The sequence below is a fragment of the Rattus rattus genome, chromosome 12 (genome assembly GCF_011064425.1).
Source record: "Rattus rattus isolate New Zealand chromosome 12, Rrattus_CSIRO_v1, whole genome shotgun sequence".
In the NCBI taxonomy this organism is placed as follows: Eukaryota; Metazoa; Chordata; class Mammalia; order Rodentia; family Muridae; genus Rattus; species Rattus rattus.
The window spans coordinates 28,230,714-28,253,931 of NC_046165.1; the positions used below are offsets into that span (position 1 = coordinate 28,230,714).

At 33.8% G+C, this 23,218-nt stretch overlaps 1 protein-coding gene across 1 annotated transcript in view; it reads left to right on the forward strand.

Moving 5' to 3' along the window:
* Klhl1 (kelch like family member 1) overlaps positions 1-23,218 on the forward strand; it is a 477,093-nt gene that overhangs the window by 303,925 nt on the left and 149,950 nt on the right. Inside the window, exon 7 of the mRNA XM_032917698.1 lies at positions 2,503-2,727. Coding sequence (XP_032773589.1) covers positions 2,503-2,727 — 225 coding nt within the window. The remainder of the gene's footprint in view (positions 1-2,502; positions 2,728-23,218) is intronic.

The window sequence follows — 23,218 nt, forward strand, 5'->3', positions numbered from 1 at the left end:
ATCCTCCAAAGTAGTGTTGTTTGTTTTGTGTTGGCCATCTCTTGTTGAATATGGGGCATGCCCTTAAGTGTGGTTTGTATACCCAACAAGACTCCTTTGGATTAAACTGATTTATTTTTCTTTGAGTAGTTATCAGTTGGAGATAGCATCTAGGTTAGGGATGGGGGCTGCTATCCAAGCCCCTTTCAGTGCTAGTGCTTCACTTGGATTAGACATTGCAATAAACATCTCTAAAGACCATGTGCATTTTGCTAGTCCCTTTGTGCTCCTATGTGTATTGGAGATGTTGCTTTTTGCTGTCTTCCTTTACTACTGTGTTTTCACAATCTTCTGCTTCCTTCCTGCATAGTTCCCTGAATCATGAAGGGAAGGATTTAGAGAAAAATCTAATTTAGAACTGAGTTGTTCCAAGGTCTCTCTCATTCTCTGCACACCATCTAGTTGTAGATGCTATAGGTGTTCCATCTACAGAAGGAAAAACTCTCTAATAATAGCTGAGCAAGGCACAGATCTATGAGTATAAATGAATTTGTTTAGAAGTCATTCTATGTTCCGTTAGAAAAACACAGATATTTCCTTTTTCCCTAGGTCCAGGGCAAACAATGTCAGAGTCGTTGATCATCTGAGAAGTGTCAGGCATGTGTCTCATATCATGGATTGGGTCTTAAATCCAATCAGATTGTGGTTGGTTACTTCTACACCTTTTGTGCCACTATTGTATCAGTGTATATTACAAGAAAGTCATCATTGTACATTGAAAGATTTGAGGTTGGGTTGATGTTTACCTGCTCCTCTAGTTCTATGAAAATAACTTCACAGTTCTATGAACATTAAATAGTAGAATTCAGGTTGAAAGTATCCATCAGCTTGACTTAGCCATGTTCAATGAGTTATAAAGTTTCTGTCTTTAGCAAAAGGACCTTACTGTTAGTTTGCAGAGGTAAGCACTAGAACTTTGCTGGTGGTCAGTTAATCTTAAAATCATTCAATGATGCAAAACAGCTCAGAGAATATATTTTTGAACAATGGAATGAAATGGAGCAAATGCATTTGAATTCAAAATAAATATATTAATTTTTTAAAAATTACATAAACACACATATGCATATATATATCTATGATTATTTAATAATGCTTCTATTTTTACTTATGTCAGATAATTCAACATTTAAGATTCTACATGATCATTATTTGATTTTTTAAGATAAATTGAGAGTAAATTATATCATGTTACAGTAACTGGTAAAATTTCTACTTCCGGGTTATTCATACTTGTTTCTTTATTGCTATTTATAGTCTACGAAGTTAATCAATCCACTTGGAGATGTATGTTATCTAAGCAAAATAAATATCCTTTTTATTGTAATTAAAATAGAGCATTGATATTTGAAAGTACACAAAACTCATGCCTCATTTATTAAGTTGAAATATTGGTGAATTGAGGCTAAACAATGAGTCCAGAAGCTTATTCATCTTGTGTCATATAAATATTTGTGAATATGTTCTAAGCAGTTATATTTTATAAAATAGCAAAAACTAATAATGCTATTTTTGGAAGCCATTCTAACTTAGACATTTTCAAGTTTTCTCTTATGAGTTATTTTATTTCTGAAAGTTGTATACATTTTTCAGAAAAAGAGACATTATTTAGAGATTATATTATAATTACTTTGAATAGAATTACATTTTATATGTGTAAATATTATTATTCTCCTCTTCAGACAATTTTGAGGAAGGTTAAACATCATGGGAAATATATATTAAACATCTTCCAATTGACAATAAAAGTGCATTTATTTATTTTATTTGTGCAGTGTATGTATGTGACCCCTTTTTGCCATAGGGCTTATATAAAGATCAAATAGGAGTGTGTGAGATTAATTTTTCCCTCTACTCAGTGGGTTCTAGATATCAAACACACACCATCCAAGCCTACAGAAAGCACCTTGTACTCTGCCTGTCTGTCTATCTACCATTCTCTCTCTATCTCTCTTGATAGATAGATAGATAGATAGATAGATAGATAGATAGATAGATAGATGGATAGAGATAGAGATAGAAGTAAAAACAAATGTTTCTAGCCCATTTATGCTTGTTTTAACTAACATATTCTTACTTTCAGAAATTGTTACAGATAAATAGCAAACATAATTTTGTCATTTAAAGGGGTACTCAGACATTTTTTCAAACTAAGATTATAAAATATACTTTAACAAACTATAAGACAGAGATGTTTTAAAATTTGACTGTTCATTTCCAACATTGTTACTGTTAAACAAATAGTTAAACACTGGATCTATGAGTCTATTTTGATTATTAGTCTATACAAGGAAGAACAAAATAAAGTTAATGTCTTATGATTACTTTTGTTTTCATGTCATGCTTTTCCCTAAGACAAATAGATGTATCTACTGTGTTTTTGCATTCTAATTTACATTGTACTGTTCAAGCTGTTCATCGATTCACTAAGATTGATGACCATTTGATTTTATGTTCTATCAGGGGCTACAACCATAGAGAAGTATGACCTCAGAACAAATCTGTGGATTCAGGCAGGAATGATGAATGGCAGAAGGCTTCAGTTCGGTGTTGCTGTCATTGATGATAAGCTCTTTGTAATTGGAGGTCGAGATGGCTTAAAGACTTTGAACACAGTTGAATGTTACAATCCTAAAACCAAGACATGGACTGTTTTACCACCGATGTCAACACACAGGCATGGTCTCGGTAAGCAATCTACTTATTTTTACATATTTTTAAAACATTTCATTGAACATACAACTTCATTTTAATAAATTCTTATATTTTTTTTAAGTGCTTGATTTGGAGCATAATATTTTAAACTTTTCAACATTTCCTAGGTTGGTAAGTGTACATCCTGATATTGAGAAAGGAAGCCAAGACAAAGAAAAAAAATTAAGCTGTTCATATCATTTTTACAAAGTCACATTTATATATTTTGTGTGAATGTTGTGTAATAGAGACAAAATACTAAAGAAAGACATTGTATTAGATTGACAGAGCACTGAAGTCCAGAGTAAAAGGAAAGTGCTTCCTATAACATAGATGACTTAGGATCGCTCCTCCCACTCACTGTGCAGGAAAGCTAAATTTTGGGGGTTTGGAGTTAGTTTACTCCATTTTGAAAACATTAGAGAAGAATGACATGCAGATTGGTGTCTTGAGTCAGTGTGGTACGCTGCTTTGACTCTTCCATAGTGTATCTCATTGAATTAGGAAGTAAATTTGGAATCAAGATATCTGAGAGTCAAGTATCTAAAATTTATATTTGTTTTAGAAGAAACAGTTAAATTCAATTTCATTTTGAATGATGATATCAATTATAAAATAATCCTCTTCATTACTCAGTTCTATACATTTTTACATGAAGAATTTAATAAAAGGAGTTTTTGAATTTACATTTCATGTTGTATGGGTTACAAGAAGAATGACAAAGCACTTCTTTCAAACAGTTGATATACTACAGGTAAATTAAGGCACATATTTTATGTATTTACAATACATATATTAAAGATATTATAGTTTAAATAAAATCTATATAGACAGCCATAAGAAATAAGTTCTTAAGAATTTAAAATGAATATAAATAGTCACTTTGCAGCAATATATCTTGTAATACACACACAAACATATGCATGTTTTGTTATCAAACTAAATATGAGCATTACTGTTGAATAAAATGGCAAATGCACTATGTTGCAATAGAAACATTTACAAAGCCGTACATGTTGAATGCATGTCAGAAATGTCAGTGTGAAAATGGGAATGTAAGTTTGACAATCCGAGGCAAGAATCATACTGATCTGGAATGCAATGTTTCCCACAGGATTTAGAAACCAAATAGCAAATAAAATAGACAAGACTTTTCATGTTGAATCTTCCTCTAGCTTGTGACAGTCTCTTCCATAAATAAACTGACATGTAACCTCTTTGTCTCATGAGTTTGACGATTTCTGTGCTTTGTTTCCTACTGCTCACTGCTTTCTGTATTTTTTTTTTTTGAGAAAACCCCTTCCCACAGACCTTTTAAAGTGTACAACTGCCTGCAATAATAAAATCACAACATAGAATCTGATAGTCATACATTTCTAAGAAGGCTCATTTGAAACCCCCTTGTTGATGGTCAGCAAAAAGCTATATAGAAAGAATGACCTCTGATTTGCACATTCACCCAAGGTCACTAAAATGAGGCAAGGTTGATTGGGAAATAAAGTGTCCATTGAGTGCTCTGATGAGAAAAGTATCCTTTCATGAACAGTTGAATGACAGAAAGCTCAGGATATTTGTGATATCTAAGGAGACTGAGTATCCAAGGTCACATAGCTGTCTTCTCTGTAGATGTGTTGAATCAATATTGATATTGCTTAGTTAGTTACTCATAAAAGCCTTATTTTCTTTCTCTGCCAGCTGGTCTTGATTGATTAATACCCAGTCCTTTTAATTGATTGCCATTTATGTACAGCACAATAATTACAGCAATAACTTTATCTCAATTCCTTTGGGCTTATAAAGTCACAATATTTTTTTTATTTACTAACTTATTGTATTTGCTTTCTTCTTAACAATATTAATACCCTCTGTTATCCCTGTGAAGTTACTGTTCATCTTTTAAATGTATATGTGTCTCTATTTCTTTTTCATTTTTGGTAAATGGCCATTTCCTTCTCCCTCGGCCTTTTGCAATTCTACCTTCAACCTTCTGTTCATTTCTACATTCTTCCTGTTATTCTTCCTCATACTCTTCCTCATCTTTTCCTAATTTATCTTCTTCCTGTTATTTTTCTTCTTCCTCTTAGTTTCAGGTTTTGTCTGTCTTTTAAATGTTCCAATTCTTTTTATCAGTTTTCTCCAACTAAGTACATAGTTCTTGCTCTTTGAAAAAAATACATCCATTATTTTATTCCTTATGAATGTACTGAGTTTATTGTCTAAATTTTCATCTCACTTAAGAAGTAACTATTTACTTTGAAATTTTTGTTCATCATTTTAAATTTACTTTGTGAGAATTTCATATATATATACATATATATATTCATTCCATATTAAGCATTCATTAGACTACTTTTATAGAAAGTATATAGGGACAACCACCACTCTAGTTGTTGGAGAATCCACATGGAGACTGAACTGCATGTCTGCTACATATGTCCATAGGTTCTCAGAGTAACCCACATATTTGGTTGGTGGCTCAGTATCTGAGAATCCCCAGGGTCCAGATTAGTTGCATAGTTCCTATCCACTGCAGGGCCTTCCTCCAAATCTTCCATAAGTTTCCCTGACCTCCACTTAATGTTGAGCTGTGAAAATCTACATCTGTTCCAGACACCTGGAATGAGGGACACTCCCAGGAATCAGTGCAGGTGATCTTAGCCAAGACACCTAACAGTGGGTATATGGATCCTGAAGAGACTACCTCCTTTAACCAGTCCAAATGCCCAGGGCAGAGATAAAGGCACATACCTACTCACAAAACTTTAGAGCCAATATTTTTCCCATCAGAAATAAATACAGGAACAACAACGGAGGAGAGATTGAAGGAATGGCTCAGTCAATAACTGGCCCAACTCATGACCCATCCCATGGGCCAGCACTACTGCTGATACTGTTAATGATTCTCTATAATGCTTACAGACAGTAGCCTAGAATAACTGTCCTCTGTGAGTCTCTACCTCCTATTTTTAGGTCCCCTTTAGTACATGGACTTCAAGTACTATCTGGGATTGTCCACATGAGCTTCTGTGAGCATTGCCAAATTTTAGTTGCTACAACATTGAAGAAAATCATACTCATACTTCTCTAAATATTAATTGCTAATAGATTTTTTAAGTCAACGTAGTGTCTAAATTGTCTCCCCCATATATGATGAAATGTCATTGGGTCAAGGACAAGTGCAGTGAGTCCAGAAATTCAAAGGTCATGCCCACTTCAGAATACAACTTTGTAGCAGTGGTCTCTGTGGTCTTGCCACTTTCTATTATGTGTGGTCCAGAATTCTCTGAGACATGGAGAGGGTAATATGCTGCAATATTTCTGGAACTCTGATCAAAACTTTTTCACAAATTTCATTATTGCCAATTTCTATCACACAGCAAATTTTTCATGATTGAAAATGTTGAAATTGGTATACACACATACACACACACATATATACATATACATACATATATATATATATATATCAAGAATTCTCTCATTGCAAGGGAAGATTGAAAGTTTAAAATGTTTTACAGCTTTCAATAAATTAGGAAGTACCTTCTACTAGAAAACCTAGCCTACAAAAATTATGTGAATATTAGCTTGATGGTGTCAAGGGAGCCAAATATCTTTCTAGAGAATCTGAGTAATTAAGTCAAGACACTTTCAGTTATCAACAAAATTTCATTTCTGTGTGAATGTCTATAAAACACATGATTATAAAATTATATTTGTACATTTCTTATACTCTATAAAATTTAATAAGACAAAACATTATACTTTATATATAAATTTTATTTCTGTGTGAATGTCTATAAAACACATGATTGTAAAATTATATTTGTACATTTCTTATACACTATAAAATTTAATAAGACAATACATTGTACGTTATATAAAGTTCTGCTGTGGAAATTGAATAATATAATGACTGTTTAATATGAATTTTCTACATATCAGTAGGTGATATCTAAAACATATGCAGTGATTATTTTGTTTTTATGTGATTTAATTTTATGTTCAAACAATACATATAATATTAAAGCAGGCAGATTTACTTACATGAAAAATCATTTATTTTTACTTTTAAATTAGGAAATGCTCTTTTTCAACAATATGTTTCAGCCAGCATTTTACTCTCATTAATATGGCCCCAATTTCTCCTTATAGATAATAGTTTATTTGTTACTATAGTTCTGCTGAAGGACTGCATCTGAACAGAGTTGGTGGCTAGAAGGTTTACCTGTTTTCTCCTTTCTGGCACTCTCCTTAGGTGCGATATAATATTACATAAATCATATTTTCATTTATCTCATATGAAGAACATAGAGTTAAATTTTTCAAGGGTTTTGTATTAAAAGTTCTTTTATAAAGTGTGTTTTAAAAATATGAATGGTGACTATTGAAAACAGAAACAGAAGTTTCCTCATCTACCATTCTTAACCATCCAATGGGTTTCATATTAGCTGGAGTTTCAAAGAAAACTTTTATTCCACTTAAATAAGGCATTAGCTGTGAAAGCTGATGTGTTCAATCTCAATTTTCACACGTATTTCTTATATTGTCTTTGATGAATTCAATTTCTTAACAAACATTGCTTTCTGTTTCTGTCAAATGCTTGTTTATTCAATTATGCAATATTATTTTTTATCTTATTAAACTATAAGATTACCTTCTAATATGAAATAAAGTAATTTACAAGCTAATCAGCTTCCTGAAAAATTATATATTATATAGAAGGTCTGGGATGTTAAAATAATCTTTTATGATGTAGAAGTCATATTCTCTATTAATCAGCATATCTTGCTATCTATTTGGTACATAATATTTTAGCTTATCAGCATATATTATACATTTATTTTAAATTCCAAACCAATACACTAGTAATATATCAATATAAAATATCAGAAATATATCACTGTATCAAGTAAATTAAACTATAGAGAATTCATTGTCTATAAGAATGTAATAACAGTGCTCATGATGGATGAATTTGAGAAATGATTGAGCTTTAATATTTATTACTTGAGTATTATACAATGAAATATAAGTAGAGAAATATTTTTAAAAGACAAAGCATATGGTAAGATGTAATGTAAACAATGATTAAGCATTAATATATAGAAATGTAGTTGGGTATAGATATGTAGATAAGTAATACCCCATGATATCATTACTCTTATCTAACACCCCAAATTAGCTTGAGAATAAGCACAGACAAATAAAACTGATAACATTTACTTTAAACAACTAAACTGAGTATATATAAAGTTGTAGACATTTATGAATTCATTATGAATTAAACTTCTTTTTCATAAAAGCTGATATCTTACTCAGGAATAAGAAAGCAACATGAAAAAAGACATTATCTGAAAGATATTATTTTAAGCACACTGTCTGATTTATAAAGAGAATAGTCCAGAATCAGCCTTAAAATTGAGATGAAGAGCAATCTCAAACAACTTGTTCCCATTTAATAACATTGGATTGTAATTTGTCCCATGGCATTCGTGGTTTGTGGAGGCAGAAACTTAGCTGAGCAGAACATGACCTTGTAGGAACATCAATGGATAAGATCAATGAGTTATTTAAGTCAAATAAAAAGTGGGAATTTTAATGTCATTACATTATTCAGTATTAAATCCAGTTGTTAGGTAATAGCAAATGCCAATTTAAAATTATGGCAGGCAGATGTTTTCCCTTAGCATGTGAGGAGTCAAGTTAATATTCAGTTGTGGAGCATAAAAAAATTAGACATTCAAGGGCTTGACTATATCAGTTTAATGAAAGGAGAATGCAAACTTCTTTTTTTTAATTGGATTTTATTTTACTTACATTTTAAATATAATCCCCTTTCCCGGTTTCCCATCCATAAGCCCCCTATTCCATCCCCTCCCCTTCTTCTATGAGGGTGTTCCCCTACCCATCCACCCACTCCATCCCACATCCATGCCCTGACATTCTTTTACACTGAGGAAGGGGGAGGGGGCATAGGGCCTTAGGAGGACCAAGGGCTTCTCCTCCCATTGATGCCCAGCAAGGCCATTCTATGCTACACATGCAGCTGGAGCCATGGGTCTGTTCATGTGTGTACTTTCAAATAGTGGTTTAGTCCCTGGGAGCTCTGATTGGTTGGTATTCTTCTTATGGTGTTGCAAACTGCTTCAGCTCCTACAATGCTTACTCTGACTCCTTCTTGTTCTCAGTTCAATAGTTTGCTATGAGCATCTGCCTCAGTATTTGTCATGCTCTGGCAGAGCCTCTCAGGAGACAACTATATCAGGCTCCTATCAGAATGCACTTCTTGGCATTATCAATATTGTCTGGGTTTGGTGGCTGTATGTGTATTGGGCTGGATCCCCAGGTAGGGCAGTCACTGGATGGCCTTCCATTCAGTCCAAACCTTTGTCTCTATATTTCCTCCTATTAATATTTTTGTTCCCCCTTGTAAGAAAGACTGAACCATCTGCACTTTTGTGGTCCTCCTCCTTGAACTTCATGTAGTCTGTGGATAGTATTTAGGGTAATCTAAGCTTTTGGCCTAATATCCACTTATCAGTGAGTAAATACAATATGTGGGTTGTTTGTTTGTTTGTTTGTTTGTCTTGTGATTGGGTTACCATATTTAGAATGATATTTTCTACTTTCACACTTTTGCCTATGAATTTCATGAAGTCATTGTTTTTAATAGCTGAGTAGAATTGCATTGTGTAAATGTACCATATTTTCTGTATCCATTCCTATGTTGAGGGACATCTGAGTTGTTTCCAGCTTCTGGCTATTATAAATAAGGTTGCTATGAGTATGTTGGAGCATGTGTCCTTATTATATATTAGAGCAAATTTGGGTAGATGCCCAGGAGTGGTATAGCTGGTTCTTTAGGTTATACTCTGTCCAATTTTCTGAGGAAACTCCAAACTGATTTACAGAGTGGTTGTACCAGCTTGCAGTCCCACCAACAGTGGAGTAGGGTTCCTATTTCTCCCTGTCCTCACCAGCATCCATTGTCACCTGAGTTTTATAACTTGGCCATTCTGACTGATGTGAGGTGGAATCTCAGGGTTGTTTTGATTTACATTTCTCTGATGACTAAGACTGTTGAATATTTCTTTAGGTGCTTCTTAACCATTCTGTATTTTTAAGTTGACGATACATATTGAGCTTTGTACCCTATTTTTAATAATGTTATTTAATTCTCTGGAGTCCAACTTCTTGAGTTCTTTGTATATATTGGATCCTCTATTGGATGTAGGATTGGGAAAGATTTTCTTCCCCTTCTGTTGGTTATGATTTGGTCCTAATGACAGTGTCCTTTGCCTTGCAAAAGTTTTGCAATTTTGTGAGGTCCCATTTGTTGAATCTTGATCTTAGAGCATAAGCCATTAGTGTTGTGTTCAGGAAATTTTCCCCAGTGCCCATGTGTTTGAGATTCTTCCCACTTTTCTTCTATTAATCTGAGTGTATCTGGTTTTATGTGGAGGTCCTTGATCCACTTGAACTTGCGCTTTGGACAAGGATATAATAAAGGATCAATTTGCATTCTTCTACATGCTGACCTCCAGTTGAACCAGCACCATTTGTTGAAAATGCTCTTTTCTCCACTGGATGATTTTAGCACCTTTTGTCAACGATCAAGTGACCATAGGTACGTGAGTTTATTTCTGGGTCTTTGTTTCTATCTACCTCCCTGTCTCTGTACCAATAACATAATCTTTTTAATAAATATTGCTCTTTAATACTGCTTGAGGTCATAGATGGGGGTTCCCACAGAAGTTTTTTATTCTTGAGTATAGGTTTTGCTATTCTGGGGTTTTGTTTTTCCAAATGAATTTGCAAAGTGTTCTTTCTAACTCTGTGAAGAATTGACTTGGGATTTTGATGGAGATTGCAGTGAATCTGAAGATTGTTTTGGCAAGCTGGCCATTTTTACAACATTAATACTTCCAATTCATAAGCATGGGAGATATTTCCATCTTCTGGGATGTTCTTCAGTTTCTGTCTTCAGAGACTTGAAATTATTGTCATACAGAGCTTCCACTTGCTTGGTTAGAGTCACACCCAGGTATTTTATATTATTTGTGACTATTATGGTAGGTGTCATTTTTCTAACTTCTTTTTCAGCCTGTTTATCCTTAGAGTAGAGGAAGGCTAATGATTTGTTGGAATTAATTTGATATCCAGCCACTTTACGTAAGTTGCTTATAAGGGTTAGGAGTACTTTGGTGGAATTTTTGGAGTCACTTAAGTATTCTACCATATCATCTGCAATTAGTAATGCTGCGACTTCTTCCCTTCCAATTGGTACCTCTTTGACCTTCATTTGTTGTCTGATTTCTCTGTCTTGGACTTTGAGATTATATTCAGTAGGGAGGGAGAGAATGGGCATCCATGTCTAGTCCTTGATTTTAGTGGGGTTGCTTCAAGTTTCTCTGCATTTAGTTTGATGTTGACTACTGGTTTCCTGTTTATTGCTTTTACTGTATTTAGGTATGGGCCTTGAATTCCTGGTCTTTCCAAGACTTTTAACATGAAGGTTTGTTAAATTTTGTCACATGCTTTCTCAACATCTGATGAGATGATCATGTGGTTTTTTTTTTCTTTGAGTTTTTGTCTTTTATATAGTGTTATAGGTTGATAAATTTCTGTATATTGACACATCATTGCATCACTGGGATGAAGCCTGGTTGATCATGATGGATGATCTTTTTGATGTGTTCTTGGATTCAGTTTGCAAAAATATTATTATTTTTGCATAGATATTCATGAAGGGAATTTTTCTGAAGTTCTCTTTCTTTTTTGGATCTTTCTGTAGTTTAGTTATAAGCATAATTAAGTGCCTTCGAGAAGAAATTGAAGAAGTTTCCTACTATTCCTACTTTGTAGGAATAGTTTGGACAGTATTGATATTAAGTCTTTTATTAAGGTCTGACAGAATTCTGCGCAAATTTATCTGGTGCTTTTTTTGGTTGAGAGACTTTAAATAGCTGTTTCTACTTTTAGGGATTTATGGGACTATTTTAGATGGTTTATCTGATCCTGATTTAACTTTGATACACAAAATCTGACTAGAAATTGTTTTATTCTATCCATAGATTTTCCTGTTTGTTCAGTATAGATGTTGTGAAGGATGTGATGATATTTTGAATTTCCTCAGTTTCTGTTGTTATGTCTCCTTTTTCATTTCTTGATTTTGTTAATCTGGATGTTCCCTCTGTGCCTTCTGGTTAGTTTGTCTTCTGGTTTTTATTGATTCATTGTATAGTTCTTTTTCTCCCAAGGGTGTATTTGCTTATTTTTGTTTCTAGAACTATCAGGTGTGTCAAATTCTTCTAGTATTCTCTCTCCAGTTTCATTTTGAGGCACTCAAAGCTATGATGCTTTTCCTCTTGGACTGCATTCATTTTGTCCCGGCAAAGGGGTATACTGTGCCTCATTTTCTTTAATTTCTAAAAGCCTTCAATTTCTATATTTATTCTTTTGGCCAAGTTGTCATTGAGTAGAGCATTGTTCAGTTCCATGTTCATGTAGACTTACTGTTGTTTATGTTGTTATTGAACACCTGCCTTAGTTTATAATGATCTGACAGGATGCATGGGATTATTTCAATCTTCTTGTATCTGTTGAGGCCTGTTTTGTGACAGATTATGTGGTCAATTTTGGAGAAGGTACCATGAGGTGCTGAGAAGAAGGTATATTCTTTTGTTTTAGGATGAAATATTCTATAGATAGGTTCATAACTTCTCTTAGCTTTTCTATGTCTCTGTTTAGCTATTGTTTCATAATTGACCACTGATGAGAATAAGGTGTGAAGTCTCCAATTACTATTTTGTGAGGTAACAAAGTGTTCTTTGAGTTTAGTAAAGTTCCTTTTATGAATGTAGGTGCCCTTGCATTTGGAGCACACATATTCAGGATAGATGAATAAGAAGTGTCCTTCTTATTTTTTGATAACTCTGGTTGAATGTCTCAATTTTATTAAATATTAGTATGGCTACCTTATCTTGTTTCTTGGGACAATTTGCTTGGTAAATATTGTTCAAGCCTTTTATTCTGAGATAGTGTCTGTCTTTGTCACTGAAGTGTGTTTCCTGCGTGCAGCAAAATGCTGTGTCCTCTTTGCATATCCACTCTGTTAATCTATGTCTTTTTATTGGGGAATTGAGCCCATTGATGTTGAGAGATATTAAGGACCAATAATAGTTGTTTACTGTTATTTTTGTTGTTATAGAATTATGTTTGTGCGGGTATCTTTTTTTGGATTAGTTGAAATTAGATTACTTTCTTACTTTTTCTAGGGTGTAGTTTCCCTCTTTGTGTTGGAATTTTCCATGTATTATCCTTTGTGGGGTTGGATTGTTAAAGATATTGTGCTAATTTGGTTTTGTCTTGGAATATTTTGGTTTCTCAATCTATGTTGAGAGATTTGCTGCATATAGTAGCCTAGGCTGGAATTTATGTTCTCTTGGGGTCTTTATGACATCTTCAGTCTGGTGAGAAGTCCGGTATAATTCTGATATGTCTGCCTTTATATTTACTTCACCTTTTTCCTTACTCCTTTTAATATTCCCTCTTTGTTTCCTGCATTTGGCATATTGACTATTATGTGACGTGAGGAATTTCTTTTCTGTTCCAATCTATTTGGAGTTCTCTAGGTTTCTTTTATGATTATTAGCATCACTTTCTTTAGGTTAGGGAAATGTTCTATAATTTTGTTGAAAATATTTACTGGTCCTTTAAGTTGGGAATCTTCACTCTCTTCCTTAGGTTTGATCTTCTCAATGTGTCCAGGATTTCCTGGATGTTTTGGGCTAAGGTTTTTTTGCATTTTACATTTTCTTTTATGTTTGTATCAATGTCTTCTTTGGTATCTGCTGCACCTGAGATTCTTTCTTCTATCTCTTGTATTCTGTTGACACTTAAATCTGTGACTCTTGATCTTTTCCTAGGTTTTCTAAGGTCCATCAGTTGTCTCCTTTGTGATTTCTTTATTGTTTCTATTTCCATTTTTAGATCCTGGATGGTTTTGCTCAATTCCTTCACCTGTTGCATTGTGTTATCCTGTAATTTTTTAAGGGATTTTGTGTTTACTATTTAAGGCTTATACCTATTTACCTCTGTTGTCCTGTATTTCTTTAAGGAAGTTATTTATGTCCTTAAAGACCGCTAACATCATCATGGTTGTGATTTTAAATTAAAATCTTTCTGTTCCTGTGTGTTGTGGTTGGTATCCAGGGTCTGCTCTTATGGGAAAATTGGTTTTGAGGACGACGTGGCCTTGTTTTTTTGCTTATGTTCTTCCCCTGCCTCTGTGCCATCTAGTTTCCTCTCCCATTTAGCTGGTTTGCTTTCTCTGCCAGTGGTTTGACCCTCCCTGTAAGCCTCTGTGTGTCAATAATGTGAGATCAGATTTTCCCAGTGGATTCTGGATATAGAGAACTATGTCACAGCGTCAGCTTTGGGTGCAGGGGTAAATAGGATGGATACTGTACCAGACTGCTCCTTGGTTCCTGTATCCATTGGGCTCCAGGCAGATTCCTCTTGGGCCAAGAATGTGAGCAGAAGTGGTGGTCTCTCCTGTGATCTCAGGATTGTCTGCACTTCTAAGAATCCAGCTCTGTCCCTATAGGATCTGCGTTCAGAGAGCTGAGTCACTGGGTTAGCTTAGAGCACAGGCAGAAATCTGAAGGATCCTGTATTACTTTATAAATTACATTAATTAATTAATTAATTGAAATCAGTTAATTATAAATACAATAATTTTTAAAATGAAGTAACCGAAAGCCAGTGAGATTTAACTGTAATTTTGAAATTTTTATTCTATTGGCAAAGCTAGCCTGCAATTCTACACAAATTTGACTCTTGGGTTACTATACTTTTTGTTTTCTTGACCACTGATTTCTATCCTATTCTGATTTTCAGTTTGTTTCATTCTCTAGCAATTTATCAACATTTGTATTTAACAGTAGGTATGATCTTCCTAAGAGTAAAGCCTAGCATATATATAAAATTCCTGAACTTATTGTAAAATATTTCTCCCTGAACTAGAAGAAGATTGGTGGGGTACAGAACCTCAGCATTAAATTGCTGTAATCTCTCAGGAAGCTACTCAATGAAGGATACAATTCTTATTCCCCAAAAGGCACTAATAATTTAGTGAATGTGTAATTTAATACAGATTTATTGTTATGAGACCCACCAGTCAACATAACTTACATTGAAATTAATATTACATTTTAAATTACATAGTTTATAATTTTCTGTAATATACACTATTTTACACAATATAACATACTGAAATAAATATAACACACTTTTAGGCTACATATTTTCTGAATAAGTAAATCCTTGAGAAATATATATATATATATATATATATATATATATAATCTAGCTATACATACTTGTAAGGTTTGAGTAACTGATTTTTTCATTATGTCCCTTTGCTTAGAAGTATACAGATTTTTAATTACTTTTAGTTACCATAAAATTGACTAATAAAAATAACAAAATACAGATAAGAAGGCAACATTAGACCAATAGTGACAAAACCGTTGTAGAAATAACAAGTCTCTTCTGATTAGATTTGGGATGTAATCTGCAGCAGCATATTCCTGTCTAGAACTGTAAACCTAGTCACAAAGTCTTGGGTTGAGAAGTCCACAGGTAGAGCCTACTATTTTTATTTTACTAAATCTTCATGTTGTCATAATACATTCATGTTAATTTTTCTCAGTTTAATTAAGGTTGTAAATGTGGCCATAGTTTTGATGCATTCTATTATGACATTGTAGACTCATCAGTCAATACTATGCCCATCTCTCTTAGAGATTCCATAGTTTCCTCCATCATCCATATAAACAACGTAGGATGAGAGTGAGTACTCTATAAGTTTCAGTGCCATTAAATGGGGCTTCTATGACTTCAACATTGACATTATACCATCAACCTTATAAAATGATTTTGCAGCACTTTGTCATTCTATTCTTTCTGCATCAAAATTTCAAAACTAAAGGAAACAGTGTAAATATCTTATTTAGGGTTGAGCCTTCTCTTCAGCTTCCCTCTGTTTTAACCTCTTGTATAGCAAAGGGTTTCTGCAAAAATTCCGTTTTTAAGAGACATTTCTTTGTCTAATGCTGAGACTAGCCTTTTATATGTGTAAAAATTAATGTATTTAGAAGACTATAAGCTATGTCAAATGTAGATGAATTTTAATATAGCAACATGGCTGCTCTACCAAGAGATCACATCCAAAGACCTTCCAGGTATATGTGATATGACTGGAATTCAGTCACACTCAGGATTACAGCATGATTTCACTGGAATACAGATTCACTTAGCAAACACCTGGAATCCCTAACAATGAAAGTAATGGCAGTTTGTAGATGCAGGCAGCCATGTTTGAAATTGACATATACTTGAGGGGAGAGACATAGTGACAAATCAGAGAAATGAAACAAAACTTGAAAAAGGTGGGGGGGTAGATAAAATAAAGGAATCACATCACAATTGGTCAAGACCTAAAAGCAAAAGATAAGGAGCCAAAAAGGGCACAAGAATCAGAGACTCACTCATTTAAATACTCAGGAATCCCATTAAAACACCAAATTGAAGCTATAATATTAAGCCAGAAGACTTTGTGGATATCTGTGCAGAACTGTGCATTCTTCTGCCTCTGTCTGTCTTTGTGAATTCATATGAGCTTTGCTCATGCGCTTACAGACTCCTTGGTAACTTCCATTCTCTCTTATGTCCTTTCTGCTTTCTATTCCAAAGAATTCTGCTAGCCCTGAGGAAAGAGAATTGGCAGACACATCCTATTTAGGATGTGCATTTAAAGCCCCAGTAGCTGCATAATATTTTGTCTTTTGACTCTCCCTTATTGCGGAGGAAATTTCCTGATGAGAGTTGAATTAAGGCACTGATCTAAGAGCATAATAGGATATTGAGAAGTTATTTTGGCACCAGATTAAAGGTTAATTTAGACCAGGGTTATTTACTTTTACTCTAGGTCACTAAACAATCTAGTCTCTGGTTCTTTGTCAGCCAACTAAGCGTTGAGTATGGATTCCCCTTTACTGAGTGCGTTAAAGTCAAATCAGTTATTTAGTGTTCCCATAAGCTTTGTGCCACCATTGCTCTAGGCAATAAACAGTTGTGAATGATTTTGTGGTTGGTTTGGTACTTGATCTCTCTTTGAGTAGCATGCAGAGTATGTTTATCCACCAAAAATGCTAGAATATAGGAATGAAGTTTCCTTATAGGCAGCACCTTGACATCTTAATCATCAATGATTTGTATAGGTGTTGTCTTTAGCAATGGGGCTGTGTTGCAATTTCCTGAAGAAAAACAAACAGTTGTGGAAACAGCTTGGGTTGGATTTCAATGGGCCTAAGGATAGAAATTGTTTTTGAGTATATACTCAGAAGTTAGAGATTTGTGTTATATATTTCTATATTTTTCTGTGTCTTAGTTACTTTTCTATTTTTGCGAAGAGACACCAAGGCTACATATTTAGAAGGTTGCTTACAGAACCTGAGGTAAAGTCCATGATAATCATAGTAGAAAACATGGCAGGGAGCTGGCAGCTGGTAGATAGGCATGGTATCACAGTTAGTAGTTGAGAACCTTCATCTTTTTTCATTTTTTCCATCTTTATTAAATTGGATATTTCTTTTATTTACATTTCAATTGTTATTCTTCCCAGTTTCTGGGCAAACATCCCCTTCCTCCTCCTCTTTTTATGGGTGTTCCTCCCATCCTCCCCCTTGTCGCCTCCCCCAATCTAGTTCCTGGGGTTCAGTCTTAGCAGGACCCAGGGCTTCCCCTTCCATCACTGCTCTTACTAGGATATTCATTGCTACCATGAGGTTTGGAGCTTCCAGGGTCAGCCCATGTAAGTCTTTGGGTAGTGGTGTATCCCTGGGAAGCTCTGGTTGGTTGGCAATGTTGTTCATAAGGGGTCTCCAGGCCCTTCGAGCTTCTTTTTCCTGTTCTTTTCTGATTCCTCTAACGGCGTCCCGTTCTAAGTTCAGTAATTATTTATTCACAATACTGTAACTTGTAATCTTTTCACCAAGAGTTCTAATAGCTGAGAGCAAACATTTCCAATCATATTATCCTCCCAGCTATTCTCATTCAAACCAACACAGGTATGTACACAGTAGATATGTGGTTGCTATAAGGCATTCCCCTACTTCTAGTTTTTGTGCTTTTTTTTTTTAATGAATCTTCATACTTATTTTCTATAGTGTCTTAACAACAACCTCTACAAATACTTCATAAGATTTCCCCTTTCTTCAAACTGCCATAATCATTTACAGTTATTTATATTATCATCTATTGTCATCCTGCTAGGGTGTGATATAATCTTAGTTTGAATATATATTTCCATCCTTGGTGACAAATGGCAGTTAAAGCTTTTACAGTGTTTTAGCCATTTTTATATTTGGAGGACTCCATTATATACCATATTCTGCCCTTCTAAATTGCTTTTTTAATTTTCTAGGAATATAACTTTTTGGGTATCTCACATATTCTAGTTAGTAATCCACAAATTTATAGCTCAAATATATTTTGTGATATCCTGTTGGCTATCTCTTCAATTAACTTTTGTCTGAGTTAAAAAAAAAACATTTATTTTACTGATAACACATTCATCCTGTTTTTGTGTATACTTCAATATGCTTATATAGCTCTCTACGGAGGGTACTTCTTACTTTTTTCTCAAGCAATTAAGTGTATCATCTCTTATGTTCGTTTCTTTGATACATTTGGAGTTGAGTAGAGAACACAGCGATTATTCATTATTTTTCATGTTGATATTTAAGTGTCTTAGCACCAAATGTTGAAAATGCTCTTTTTCTACTACATATTTACTTACTGCTTCTTGTCAAAAAACCAAGTAAATTTATTGAGTAATTTGTAATTTAGCATTCATTTATTGTGGAGTAAGATCTGGGTGCTCTCTTCTGTGCCATGATGTTTTATTACCAGAGATCTATAATGTTACTTGAAACCATGATGACAAATAGTACCCAGTAATGTTTTTATTATATTTTTACCACATTTCATGTCTTTATGTGATGCCGAGGGATGTTGAACTTTGTAAAATGTGAATTTGCCTTTATTTCAGTGATCATATGCATTCCATTCTTTGTGTAACAAAATAAGTTTATTGGTATATATTTCTTGAACCAACCATGAATCCCTAAAAGGAGACTAGTGTTATCAAGATTGTTATTTTAATTAAATTTGCAAATATTTTACTGAGAATCTTTGCATCTTCATACATCAGGGAAGTTTATTTCTGTTTCTCCTCTGGATTTTATGTGAAAATAAAACTTGCTACCTATAGTCATACTGATGATTAATATTTTTCAGTTCAATTTTGTCTATATGATTTGTCCATAGGCGATAGTAAATTTAGATTAATTGCTGCCAGTGAAAGGGAAAAAAGGGTCAAATAAAAATGTGCTGAGCATAGATTTGGTTATTACCAACAATAATGAAACCACAAAAAACTAGGCTCACAATCTGCTTTGTAGTGTGAATGGTGTTATTATTTTTTTTGTGAAGGAAAAATGGGAAGTCAGTTTGCAGAGTTGGGTAAAAGCACCAAAGTCCATTTTCTAAGGCTTAAATTCTAATGAAAATGACAAATACAGGGGTGAATGCTCACAGACAACCATTGAACTGAGAATGGGATCCCCATTGGAGGAGTTGAGAAAAGGATTGAAGGAGCCAAGGTGTTTCCAACCCCATAAGAATAACAACCAACCAGAGCTCAGAGACTAAACCACTATCTAAAGACCTTCATGGACTGACCCATGGCTCCAGCTGTATTTCAAACAAAAGATGGCCTTGTTGGGCACCAATGGGAGGAAAAGTCCTTGGTCCTGCCAATGCTCCAGGCCCCAGTATGGGGGAATTTCAGGGTGGGGAGGGAGAAGGGCAGTTGAGGGGAGGATGCCCTCCTTAGAAGAAGGGATGGTATAGGGTTTATGGATGGGAAACCAGGGAAATGAGATAGATAGCATTGAAATGTAAATTTAAAATCTAATAAAAAAGGAAATGGTTACTGTAGGGCTTATTTGAAATTATATGGTTAATCTTCTAATGCATTGATAAAAGGTGAGAATGCTTGTGGAATATTTCTTCTCATCTTCATATCTTACTCACTTCATCTAGGAACCTAACATTTCTTTTTATACTGGAAGAACAGGCAGTGGTTTAAATGGCTGAATTTCTTTCACCTAGTCAACTCAGGTGAGACAAGGTGATTAACAAATATTTTTTAATTCACCCTTCTTTGCAGAAACTTCTCCCCAAATTTTCCTTAAAGGTTATTCAAATATGGACATGTTTTTCAATAATTTGGAAAAAGCAAATATGAGAATACATTATATTTCATATTCTGATATATTTTAAAATCAATTAAAGGCAACTTAGAAAAGAGATCTTACATTTTTAATACAAAAATTTAATCTATTAAAAATATTATTTGATTTTTAAATTATTTCACTTCACTATATGTTAATAAATGTCAATGTTTTAAATAGAGTGCTTTTCATTTATGTTATTTTCATTGAATCTACAATTTCATTTTGGTAACATGATTTTATAATTTTATGTTATTTAAAATTTTTTAAATTTTATCAAGACTATTAATTATACAAAGACAACTCAACTAAATATTGTAAGATATAATATTCTTTAACCATGACAATTATAAAAGCTTTTGCTCTTTCAATAGTTGGTGTTCTGGCTGGTTTGAGCCAGTCAACTTGACTGCTGGAGTTATCAGAGAAAAAAGTGAGCCTCCACCTTGAGGAAATGCCCATGAGACCCAGCTGTAAGGCATTTTCTCAATTAGTGATCCAAAATTGGAAGGGCCTATCCCATTGTGGAGGAGGCCTCCTGGTCTAAATAATCCTGGGTTCTAAGAAAACAAAGCTGAGTGAAGACCAAGAGGAGAAAGCAAACAGTAACAGCATTTCTCCATGGCCTCTGTATCCTCCTCCTGACTCCGAGTTCCCTGCCCTGTGTGAGTTACTGTCTTCTTGCTTTGATGCTGCCCATCAGCAATGTGAAGGTGTAAGCTGAGTAAAACCTTTCCTCCTTAACTTGCTTTTTCCTGGTCCTGATGTTTTGTGCAGGAATACAACTATTCAGACAGTCAGTATTGATTGAAAGCATTGATGGTCCTTTATTAATATGTATTATAATTTCAGTTTTGTACTTTCAAGATTCCTAAAGTAATCAGTGTGTCTTCTGTCTGTATATGTTTTCTGTGTGTTTGTTTGTGTCATTTTTCTTCAATTTGGCTGTTTTGGTCCTATTCGGTTTGTTATGTTTAATGTTTCGTTAATGCTTTTAGAAGTTTGTTTATTAGAGAGACAGGAGAGGGGTGTATTCCAATGGGAAGGGGAGAATATTGAAAGAATCATGAAAATAAGCCATATTAAAATATATTACATGAAAAAAATTAATTTCAATAAATAAATATTATTGATTGTTGAACAACTTCAAATGGTAATTCTATACTGTATTTTTAGAGTAAAGTGTATAATATCAATATTACAGACAGATATTGATAAGAATAAGGACCAGGAAAGTAGGATAAAAGCAACAATGAAACAGATTAAGATGAATGCAGATCATTATTAGTATTCGACCTTTTGTTGAATGTAATCTATGTTTCACCTGTCAGTATCTGAAGTCATGTCAACTTAAGTCTTACATTAACACTAACAACTGAATGTCAAAAACAGTGTCTATCATGTTAAACTCTATTCCCACTTAATCTTCACAAAGTCCCTATGAGGCTTAATTTTCACCACAACTCATGAACAAGAAACTGAAGGAGAGCTGGTTAATTGTGAACAGAGCAAGTATAAGGATTCTTGAAATCTTTGCAACCAAGTCTGTCCTTCATGTGATTTTCTCCAGTGAAGCGTCCGCAAACTTCGGGTCCAGGCATAACTCTTTGTACAGCTGCTTTTCTCCCAAGACAAACACTTAAAGATATTTCTTATTGTTGAGTGATATTCATGTAGTGATGCTGAAAAATAATTATGTAATTATTTTGTTTATTTATTCACCATTCATCACTAATGATTAAACCTAAAACCTCATGCAATCGTTCTGCCAATAATTCCAAAATTATAGTTCATGTTTACTTTTATTAGTTTGATTTTAATTAATCACCCATTCCCAGGTATGCTGCCAATAAAAGTAGAAAATCATTGAATTTCCTTAATTCCTCTTAAAATGCCATTCTTTATGGCCTATTGTGAGCTATGCAATCAAAAGATTGTGTGTATTTTAACACAAAATGAGAAAGTCTTATGATCTTAAACTAGTACAAATATTTTTGTAACGTAGCCATTTATTTAAACATTGTAGTAGTAAAACATTATAGATAACAAAATATGGTAACTTATTTGCTGTTGTGAAGTTATGTTTTTATATTTTAACTCACAAATGAACCTAATCTAATCATCCACACAAGTACTATAAGTTACATGTTGTAGAATTTCTATCAATTTGGAGAATTCATGAAGAAATACTTAAGGAACCTCACAATACATGTATAAGCAGTAATTATCTCCACTGGTGGCCTGTCTTATGAAAAACATAAATCTGTTTTTCTTTCCACTTCCTTAGCTATTTTTGACTAGTAGCAGTTTAAATGATTGTGCATTGATACGGATCATTGATGCCTGAAGTGACAGAGAAGTTTCCTCCATTGAAAAGTGAAATCTTGGCCTTCACATCCAGGAATTAATAAACGAAATAATTGCCTGTCAGCATGCTTGTAAAATATTTAAGATGCAGAGATAAGAGAAAGTAGCTCATTAAAAGTAAATTGTGCCAGTTGGTTCTCATTGCTTGAGGTGAATTCCGAAAACAATAAGAAATTATTGCTTATAATAGAAAATTTAGGCAGAAAATAAAGACAGCTTCTATCTCCTTTTGTTTCTTGTGCCTATGGAAACACTTAAAGGTAAATGCCACTAACTATTGTCTTATACTCATAAGGGAAAACAGGCCATCATGTTCAAACATGAGCAAAGCAAGAAAAGCTAGAAAAGACAGGAGATTTCAATGGAGCCAAGACTTCTGAAACAGAAGTTAGTGTAAAGCTAGCAATCAGTGTATACTACTACACTTTTGATGAACAAATAGTCCATCAGTGTAATTAACTAGAGCTAGATGTATCTCCCAGGTAATAACACTTAAGATTATTGTTTAAGTTTATATTTGCTTTATATATTTATTTGCATATACATAAACATGTAATCGTAATTTACATAATTAAGATCTTTATTATTTCTTAGTGTAGCATGAATTTATTACTTCAGTCATTTGTTTTTCATCTTTACAAGAGCAAAGTTAATCTTAGGATGACTCTGTGTGTGTGTGTGTGTGTGTGTGTGTGTGTGTGTGTGTGAGAGAGAGAGAGAGAGAGAGAGAGAGAGAGAGAGAGAGAGAGAGAGAG